This window comes from Dendrobium catenatum, unplaced genomic scaffold (genome assembly GCF_001605985.2).
Source record: "Dendrobium catenatum unplaced genomic scaffold, ASM160598v2 fragScaff_scaffold_853, whole genome shotgun sequence".
NCBI lineage: Eukaryota > Viridiplantae > Streptophyta > Magnoliopsida > Asparagales > Orchidaceae > Dendrobium > Dendrobium catenatum.
Genome location: NW_021319315.1, coordinates 572,322 through 583,501, shown reverse-complemented (window position 1 = coordinate 583,501; position 11,180 = coordinate 572,322). Strand labels below are relative to the sequence as shown.

The following is an 11,180-nucleotide window of genomic DNA, read 5'->3' as shown; positions in this document are numbered from 1 at the left end:
ATATATACCTACTTATGAACTTTTTGCTCCTAATCCTTTTATTGAATTCCAAAAGAGAGTATCATCCCAGAGAGAGAAATTTATCATTAGGATCCATATATATATATATATATATACATAAACTTGTTAACTACATATATTAGATTAACTAATCAATAAATAAGAAGATTATACCAACAAATAAAAGAATTTAAAGAAAAAATATTAAATGAGTCATTTTTTGCCAAAATCAGGTTGACAAATCAACCCAAAATCATCCCGTTTAATAAACAAGTTACTATGCAGGAATCAAATCCAACCCGTTTATTAAATGAGTCAACTTAAACCTGAAATTTTTCATATCAAACCAAAATCACGTCATTTATCGACAACCCTACCATATCATAGCCCTAGCTCTATTCCCTTTTCTTTTTAATTTAAATAAAAAATATAAAATTTTCTTACAATTTTGGCAATAACTCCTACATTTTGATTAGCTTGTACTCACTAACAAACATTACTATTATTATTATTATTACTATTAATGATAAAATAGGAGACTTCAAACCCTGATTTTAATCAATGGGCCACAATCGTTAACGCTTTCACCCCCAACCCACAATTAATTATGTGCACTATCAAATAAATGAGGGCACAAGCAAATAGGGATCCTATACATTTGCCGAAAAAAATGGATGGGGAATTATAGTAATACAGAAGAGGTTACCTCTGATGGGCCAACTAACCAGTGGAAGAAGGGCACCGTTAACGCCGCATTAAACTCAGCAGCCCATTTTGTAGGAGGAAACAGCTTCCGAAACTGCAACCCAACCAATTTCGTGAATGTTAATAAGAAATTAAGTCGGGTGCGTATTAATGAGTGACAGAAGAGAGTAGTTAAACCTGAGCTGGAGCTCCGGGAGGCAGCATGGAGAGGAGAACTTCTCTGACCACCTCCTGTTGTTGCTGGCGCGACCGCCCCATCATAACTCTTTTGGAGACGTCCACGAAGCTGTCGTAGTCCCACTCCCAAAGCTGTCGATTGGTTTTTATTCCTCCAGAAGCGTACTTCTGCATCTTCCGAGAAAAGAGGCCCATGAAAGCCTTCTCAAAAAATCCGTCTTTGTACTGTGTTTTCTCCCCCATGGGAGCTGTTGCTACTTGTGCGCAACGGATGGAGAGGACGGTGGCGGGGCTGCAGAGCGTTGGGGGCTTGATTGGGTGGCGGGGAGAGAATCGAGCGGTTGGGAAGCATAGGATCTCCATTACTTCGCTTGTGTCGCTCTGTTGTTTTGGGTTAATAAATGTTGTGGGAATGGGAAAAGGATGGGCGGAGGAATTCGAACACGAAGGTGGTTTTTTCACCGGACATTTGGGAGAGAGAGCACGGCCACGAGAACGTAGGGATAAGGTTGGTTTTGGGCGTGTGGTCAGTAGGTGGATGTAGTAATATTGAAAATAAAGTGCTGTGAAGATATCGCGCCCAGTAAAATTCATGAATTTCAAAAAATTTAAATGTTTATATTATGAAAATTATATACAGTATTAACCTCCATATAAATTAAAGAGAAAAAATTTATATAATATTCAGTCTAATTTTTAATCAGAATGAGTTTTAAATTTTTGTTTTTATTTAGGTATCATAGACGGTGATGGTCTAGCGAAGGTCATGTAAATTCTGAGACTTAAGAGAATTATAAGACTTGAAGAGTTCGAGAGCTCAACCTTGGCACCACCACCGGCAAAATCTCGCCACCCAACCATCACAATTGGACCTTTGCTAGACCATCATCGTCGTATCTCTATTCGGTAGCCACTAATGCACAAAGACTTCTATAACCTGCTGATTATGATCCCTCTAATCACTGTTGTGGAATATGATCCATTCGACTTCAATCACTCGGTTATGATCCTTTCAACCATCTGTTGTCCAACTATTGTTCATTCGACCTCTTCCCTTAAACATCAATCGTCCGACTACAGTCCTTCCAACCTCGTTTGCCCGATTACTATCCCTTTGACCACTGTTGCCCTCAGACTATAGTCGTGTCAACCTATGTCACCCAACAACAGTCCCCTTAACCTCATTCACCTAACTACGACCCTTACGATCTATGTCCACCGACTACGATCCCTCTGACTATTATCACTCACTGACTACGGTCCCTACAACCTCTATCTCCTATAAACTACGTGTAACACCCCATAATCTAATTTGAAAGAATTTTTTCTTTTATGTTTTATTGTACAACAATTAAGGCTATATAATTTCATCCGTAAATAATAAACAGTGGAAATAAATTTTATAAGTTAAAAATTAATATATATATATATATATATATATATACACACAATACTCATGAATCGTTTAATCACAATATATCCTTTCATTCTTGAGTACAAAAGAATAACTAAAATAAAAAATAAAGCATGAGGAATCCCGATCAATCTCATACTCTTGAATCTCTTTCCTGACCTAAAATTATTTAAACTATATATAATGAGCTAAATAGTCAAGTAAGTCACTAAAATCCTATAACTGAATTCAAAGCACATTAAATAAGCAGTATCCATGTCATTAGTTAATTCATAATAGTAAGAATCATATAATTAAGAATCAATGCATAAATAGTAAAACTCACATACATTGGCAGTAGAATCTATAAATAGTAAAATATTATGGTATGGATGTAAGTAAAATAGTATGTTGGAAAAACTAGTAAATCAATATGGGCGTCGAATTGATAAAATAGTCGTCGTATCAGTACTATCAATCAGTAAAAAAATTATATAAAATGGTAAAATTAAAGCATCGGTAAGGACTCTTAGAATCATATAAATACAATAAATTTTATAATGATATACACATGCTATCAAGTTATTCTATATCAATCTCAAATTAGTAACTTAATCACATGTTTAGTATATTATGGCTTAGTTTATGACAGCTTTCTTATTGCTTCTTAAAGAGCTTTCTAGTATAACAAATAAATTTTTTATACTAAAAAGCTGCTTTTAAAAAGTAGTAAGAAAGCCGTCCCAAACGAAGCCTATGTACACAGTATGTCATATGCTCAATATTACTAATTAGTATATTGAATCAATAATGATAATAGTAACAATGAATTAGTAGTATCAGTAATAGTATCAGTGTTTGTATTGGTACAAGTAAATTCAGTGGTCATACCAGTAAAATAATATAATAACAATAAATTCATAAAGTGACAAGAAATTCAATAAAGTCATATAGTGAAAATGAATTCGTAATATACATTTCAGTAGTCACATTAAACAAATAAGAAGTTCTAATAATCACAATATTTTTAGTAATCAATAGTCGATAACCGTTGACTCAATAAATAGAGTCGTTAGTCTTTGTCTGTCAGCATAGTAATAATTTCTTATAACTCCCAATTATTATATAATTGTATTAGTAGATGATAACATCCAATCATAGTATGTAAATGAACGTTTGTTAGCCCACTATCCTATATAGGTCAATCAATATCCAACCAATGGTTCAACCAATCTTTACTTGTCTATTACATATACATTATTATCACATTACTATATCAATCAACCAATCTTCATATATCCACATTCATTTTCTATGTATTATAGTAAATAAAGTATAATTGGGATTAATTCAAAAAGTGCCAAAATATTCTAACAATAAGTAATAAAAAACCCCACTAACTAGAAATTCACATTTTTAGAAATTTATCAACACTACAAAAAATAATGGCTATTAGGGCAGCATTTTGTAGTAAAACACTCTAGATCTTCATCAGATTGAGAAAGTTGATAAAGATCACATTGCAGGTTATAAGAAAGCTTTAAGGTGTTGGGACAACACAGAAGGTTTTTGATGTTGATCCTATATAACAACGTTTTGAAGCTTTAATTGAACTAAAAAAATACTATTTTTAGTTTTTTTTTTTTTTTGAATTGGTTAAAATCACTGCTTTTTAGAATCACTTAGTAAAAAATCTCAAATAAACACTAAAAAAATCTCAATTTCTGTAACATATAAAAAGTTACATGATGAAAAATTTATCAATACAAAATTATCCTCATTTTTTTATAACAAAAATATAAAATTGACCAATAAATTTTCAAAATTATTAAATTATAAAAATCAGAAATAAGATAATAATTTCTTACAATGAAACGAGCAAATCTCCAATACGATCGATAGACGAAAATCGCTCCACCACCTCAAAATTCTACGTTCTATTTTCTCTCTATTAATTTCTGTCTAATTCCTCTTAATATTTCTCTATCATCCAAAATTAGAAGAGAAATGGGATTTTAATGCCTTGAGTGGCTTAAGATATTTTTTATAATAAAATAATGATATAAATATTAGTATAATTATTTAATTTAATTAACTTTTAGTATAAAATTCATATAAATCATTTCGGGGCTTCAAAAATTATAAAAAAATATCCATAAGATAGCTTATTTTATTTAAAAACTTTTGATAAAATTTGTTTAAAAAACGGACACCTAACGGTCCCAAAATCCCCACTTATACTGACATGTGTTAATTTTCTTAAGAATTTGCACTGATGCCTAAAAATTATGAAAAATTTTGTGTAATTAAATCACTATAATATTTATGCTATAACAAAGATAATTTGTGATTTGAACTTTTAATGACTCATAAAAAATTTTATTTAACTAGTTCAAAATATGGGCTATTACACTATGTTCCCTCGGACCTTTGCTATGCCCACTGATTACAGTCACTCAAACCTCCATCCCTTAACTATAGTCACTCGGACTTATGTCGCCTATCAACTACAGTCCCTTTGATCTCTGTTACCTAACAATGGTCCATTCAAACTCAATCAACCAACTATGATCCCTTTGACTTCAGTTACCTGATTATCGTCTTTTCGACATGTGCTACCCGACAACGATCCCCTTGACCTCAGTCTCTCGACAACTATCCCCTTAAACTCACTCTCCCAACTATGGTCCCTCAACTTTTGTTGGCAGTTTAAGATCCCTTCAATCACTGTCACCCATGCCACCGACTACGGTCCCTCCGGCCTCCATTACATGTTGACTACGGTCCCTTGGATCCCCATCGTGTGATTATGGTCCCTTCGACCACCATTATCATCAACTATGGTCCCTCCGATCTCTGCCACCTAACAATGTCCCTTCGGCCTCAATCATTCCATTACGGTCCCTATGACATCCATAGACTGATTACTATCCATCCGATCTTCGCCACCCAACTGTGATCCCTCCGACATCTGTAATTTCCCACTAACTACAGTCCCTCTGACCTCTGTCATCCATCAATTATATCCCTTCGGACCTCCATCACTTAATTATGATCTCTTTGATCTCCGTCGCCTGCCGACTATGATTTCTCTGACCTCTGTCACGTTGCAATGGTTCCTTCGACCTCAACTATTAGATGATGGTCCCTATGACCTTCGTTGCCTGGCTACGATCCCTCTGACTACCCTCACCTGCCGACTATGGTACCTCCAACCTCAATCGTCATTCGACTACGATCTCTCCGACCTCAATCACCCCATGATTTTCCCATTCATGGGTTTTTCATGTAAAAAAAAATGGTAACTCTTATTAGTGCAACACCCTTCTCTTATCTATATGTGTATTGTATTTTCGTTTAAAACTAAGATGCTAAGTTTTTTATCTCTCTACCACCGCGAACATTCGACGCGCAACAAGCATAATCTAAATTATATTTGTATTGCACCCCTTTTAAAATAGCTCTATAAATTTTAAAATTAAATTTGATCATGTTTTGTTCGGATATTTTAACATAATTTTATTTTCTAATTCAAGGATTCTAAAACTCATTTTGATTCTATAATTTTGTAAGGTAATATTAAGGGGTGGATAGGAAATTCATTGAAATATTGAATAATAATTCTTGAGTAGTTGTTATGTCGACCAAGCTTACGATAGGGCAAATGAATTTCGAGTAATTGCTGGTGATCTGATAAAAAGAAAATAAATTATAATGTTGTCAAGTCAAACTTTGAGCAATAAAAACTGAGCGAAATTATTAACTTAGCTATTATTTTAAAAAAATAAAAATATAGCAACGAAAAATAAATGAATAGAAGCTGCAGGCTAGCAGGGGTAGTGTGAGAGAGTTTTATACCTAGTGATGCGTGAATTTCTAGCACACAAATAGGTAGGTAAAAGAGCTTGAAAATATCATATTTTTTATTTGACAAATCCGAAAAGAGAAAAACCACCGAGCTTTGCTTAGATATGGAGATTCCACTGCATATGAATAAGTTACAAAGGTTGGCCTACACTTAAATTTGGAGACTGTGAAAGCATAATAATATAGAGAATCCTTCAAAATTCGTAGGAGTGCTCGGGTGTCGGAATGATCATGGCCAGGTGACAGAAGTTAGAAAGATTGTAATCGAGCAATAGCGATCTGAGAACTATAATCAGACGATAGTAGTTTGAGGATCATAGTCAAACAATAACGTTCTGAGGACCGCAGTTGAGCAACGATGGTCGTAGGGCCGTAGTCAAGTTACAGTGTACCGAGGGCCAAATTTGGCAAGCAATAGAAGTAAAAAATCTGGCGATAACGGAGTGTTTAATTTCATTATAAATTTGCTGAAATCAGAATCCAATTAGTCCTAGATTTAATTTTGAAATTTTTTAATTCAAATGTCCAGTAACTCATGCTCAATTGAGACCGTTTTTTATGACGTATAAGATGCTTTTATTATTTTTGGAAAATTATAAGCGGCACTTGCATGGAATTTAATTCCCAGAAAGAAAAAAAAATGTATATTTAGAAATTACTGATTTATTAAATGTTATTTATTCCCCCATTTACTACCGCTATGTCTGAACATAATTTTTGTTTTTATTTCACTTTATAATATTATTTTAACTGAGGCATTTTAAAATATTAGTAATTTAATTTCTCTTTAAAATTGTGATGATATATTCATTCTTAAATATAATTACTCGCAATAATAAATCATAAGAAATTTGCGAAAATATTTGATGGAAACTGATAAAGTCTATAATGATCGGTTAAGTGTATCAAATTGATGTCACTTCTGCATCTAAGTTGAAAATAATTTTTTTAAGTATTTTAATTTTTTGTTAGAAAATGTAGGTCAATTAAGATAAATTACATACACATCACAAATATAAGACTCAAACTCAAAATCTCTTAATTGATAATCAAAATTATGCATTATGTAATTTTAAAATTTAATCAATAAATATTTATTTGTGACAATTTTCTTACTACTAAAAACAGTCCCAAACGAAACCTAAATAGAAGATTGGATATTGTACTATTAGCCCATACTAATTTGGAAGAATTAGAGGCACACTATAGCATTAACGGCAATCGACAACGAGATTGCAAAGAGCGGACGACGCTCACGGACGAGAGCTCCTCACAGTCTAACACAAATATTAGTGCCTTAAAAGATTTCTTAAATTCAAAAACTTAGAAAATAATACAAAAAAAATTATCATCATTTCAGCATAAGCATCATATACTCATTTGCATAAGCTGATGAAAGAAGATGAGATAAAAAAATACTAAAAAAAAGTATCAGCATGTGCCAAGCAGGTACATCCATGAGAAATTCAATTAAAGGTGCGCAGGCTGAGAATATGGATTAATTATTCTTTGCGGACGTCAAACGTTGTCCGAAGACCAACCAGAATGCGCCACATCATCCCTGTGCTCGGTACTGCTCATCACTACATCTCGGTACCGCTAACATGACACATTCTGGTTAATCTCCGGACGATGTTCTGCCTTCTATCTCCGCACATAATAATTTCCCTAGAATATGCCTCACTTTAAGGAGCACTCATCAAATCAAGGTCAAAAATAGACAAGCACTCGCCCAATGAAGCTTGAGTTAGAAGGGCTCACCGTTAAGGAGCACAATCAAGGAGGCACATTTTTCAAGCGAGTTTGACCAAAGAACTCACCTTGTGGTAGTGTTCAACCTAGGTGGGGTGATTTCCTACACGTCACTAGACGTAGGTTTGCCAAAGCCATCTTGAGCCTTAGCTAATAACTAGCTAGTGGACGATACATGAAAATAATGAAGAGGGATTGTAGGCATGGATGGGCAAGAGTCACCCAACAGGGCGCCCCAGGGAGCTTGGTGATGATCTTGCCGCCATTAACTTCCTCTTCCTGTCTCCCTCATGAACAAGGGGAGAAAAGAAGAGGAATTCAAGCACCTATTAATCCTCAAGAGAAGGAATTTTTATTAGGTATGGTGTCCTGACGTAGCTCTACATCCGGACGCCAGGAAAATGGTGCCACGTACTGTTACTCTTTACCGCGCGATCCGACGACCCGACTCGGACCGGTCACGGGATAGCTATGTATTGGCTCATTTGTGCAGACCCGGGCATTGCTAGGTATTGATCGATATTGTTCGGCAATAACGAGAAATATCATTCTATGAAGACCAATACCTAGCAATACCGAGCAATACCCCGGTTTTAATAGGTATTGCTCGGTATTGGTCTTCACAGAGCAGTTTTCTCGTTATTGTCGAGCAATACCTAGCAATACGCGAACATAGCAATATCGGGTTCTGGTCCGGGTCGGGTCGTCGGGCTGCGCGGTAAAGAGTAAGAGCACGTGGCGACATGTTATTGGCATCCGAACATAGAGCTACGTCAGGACACCGGACCTAATCAAAAAGTATTCATATTATACTCGGTTAATAATGAATTTACAATCAACATCAACAAGAGAAAAATAAAAAAAAGGGTAAGAAGCAAAAGGCGTGAAGGTTACTATAAAAAAGGTCTTGTACATGCAGACAACCTCATGTGCATAGGATCTGAGAGAATATCATGGGATACTACATTCCTTTTTTCCTAAGTGTAGTAAGAATTGGTGTTCAACAAGGAACTAGATGAATCATAACAATTCTAAGAGCTTGCAAGTTGTTAACATCACTATCTTTAAGTCAGGCACTTTCATGTGCAATACGACAACCTCATCACCTATGATATAGGAAATTTCATTCTCCAAGGCCTCACCCCTACTCTTCTACTCCTTGACTTCGATCTTAATGAGAGCAAGTTGCTCCTCCAAGGCCTGAACTCGCCACAACAATATCTCCAACAAAGGCGTCGTAGGCATGGAGACTCTAACATCCTCGTATTGGGCAGAGTAGGCTTGTGAGCAATAAATGTGGTAAAGTGTTAATATTGTGACCCCCTCAATATTTAATTCGGAAGAATTGCATATTTTCGTTTACTGTTTCATCTATCAAAGTCCCTAATTAGTATAAATAAATTCAACGAAAGCAACTATAAATCATATACATAAATTTATAATTTTATATTCATTACTCAAAATTCATGTACAATAACAAGACGTTCAATCTACTACATCAATCTATCAGTAAATACTCCTACTTTTAAAAGAATAAAACAAAAAATACAAAAAACAAGACTAAACCTTAGGATCCCAATCAACCTCACTCCATGAGTTCATGATTCCTTCAAAAAGAAAACATATAAAAATCATAGAGAGAGCTAACAACTCAGTTGATCACCAGAACCTAAAACTGCAATCAATGCAAGATACTCAGAATCAATATACATGATTTATCTGAATCAAACAACTTGGCAAGATATATATGAATCTATATCATTCATTGAATCAATATGATCAATAAACAAACATTAGTCCAAAAATCTTTAGAATATACATAAATAGAAGTAAATCAAGAATCATTACATCAATAAATTATATATATTTTTTCTTTTTTTTTTCAATACATTCTATATAAATCTTCAATAAAATTTCAGTTAAGCTATCAATTATGAATCATTATTCTTTTCTTTTCAAATACATGCTATATGTATATCATGTGTCATGCATGTATGTATGTATTCATACACTTGCATTTTCTTATCAATCTTATTCATCCTTCTCTCTCTATCGCATCATGTATTATATCATATATACTACCATGTATTTGCCAATACATGATCATATGAATTATAAATGTATGTATATATCATATCAATACTACGTAAGACAAAACATCCAACTATCACGTGATGTGTTCCCATTTTGCCACATCAATTACTCTTTAAACAAATAACTTTTATTTAGAAATCGTCACTCTCTATCCATCGATGTTATCAGTTAAGCAATCTTAGACTCAATCCAAAATAATAACACAGACCTTTGATTTTAAGAAAAAATCTATCAGCTCATCTTCTATACTGGGAAAATTATCTATAGTCAATCCTAAACTAATATACTGCAATAAAATCATCTCATTCAATAATTAGAATAAAATTATAAACACAAAAAAAAGACTAGCTACAACGCGGCTAACAAACCAGCCAATATTACATCTCTTCAACTAACAAATTCCCTTCGTTGCTATAAAGCATCAATCTACGAAAACACACATTGTACATATTGATTAATATTTTACATAATGGAAATAAAGCTGCTAAAATTTATAGTAAAGAGTTATAGGCATAAAAGTAATAAGCCAAATTAATTTTTTTAGCTGTTAAAAATTAGTGTGGCAGTCTGTCAGAGATGAGGATGCTCAGGTGGCAGAGATGAGGATGAGTGTGGCAGAGATGAGGATGCTTATGTGGATGAGTGACTTTACCCTTAGAGATAGGATATGAAATGAGCATATACGTGATAAGGTTGGAGTAGCTCCAGTAGAAGATAAGATTAGAGAGAGTCGCCTTAGATGGTTTGGTCACATAAAACGACGGCCTTCTGATGACCCGATTAGGAGAGTAGAGGTATTAGATTTGACTTATGTTAAGAAAGGTAGAGGCAGACCTAAAAAGATTTGATTAGAAAATATTAGGAATGACATTTCTTTATTAGATTTAAACGAGAATTTGACTTTTAATAGGACACAATGAAGGAAAAGAATTCATGTAGCCGACCCCACGTAGTGGGATAAAGGCTTGATATTGTTTTTGTTGTTGTTGTTAAAAATTACTGAAAAAAAAACAAAAAAATAATATGTAAAACAAAAAATATCTTACATTAATTAATTAAATTGGAAAAAACAACATATCAACTAACATGTCAGTATACAGCCTACAGTGATCTGTGTTCGTTGGGAGTTTAGGCCACCAAAAAATTTTGAGTCCGAAGCTTGTATATATGATGTGCGTGTGAATTTGAATTT

General features: G+C 33.9%; 1 protein-coding gene across 5 annotated transcripts in view; it reads right to left on the bottom strand.

Moving 5' to 3' along the window:
- The window catches only part of LOC110106105 (beta-carotene isomerase D27, chloroplastic-like), a 14,660-nt gene extending 13,278 nt beyond the window's left edge, over positions 1-1,382 (bottom strand). For 2 of the 5 annotated variants that reach the window (XR_003701524.1, XM_028696909.1), the window contains exons 1-2: positions 883-1,382; positions 707-799 (exon numbers count right to left, since the gene is read on the bottom strand). Coding sequence is in view for 4 of the 5 variants with exons in the window: in XM_028696909.1 (XP_028552742.1) it covers positions 707-799; positions 883-1,245 (456 nt within the window). In the remaining variant the exon portion in view is untranslated. The remainder of the gene's footprint in view (positions 1-706; positions 800-882) is intronic. The other 3 variants (XM_020835865.2, XM_020835867.2, XM_020835866.2) reach the window with 3 other exon arrangements.
- Between the last annotated feature and the right edge of the window lie 9,798 nt (positions 1,383-11,180).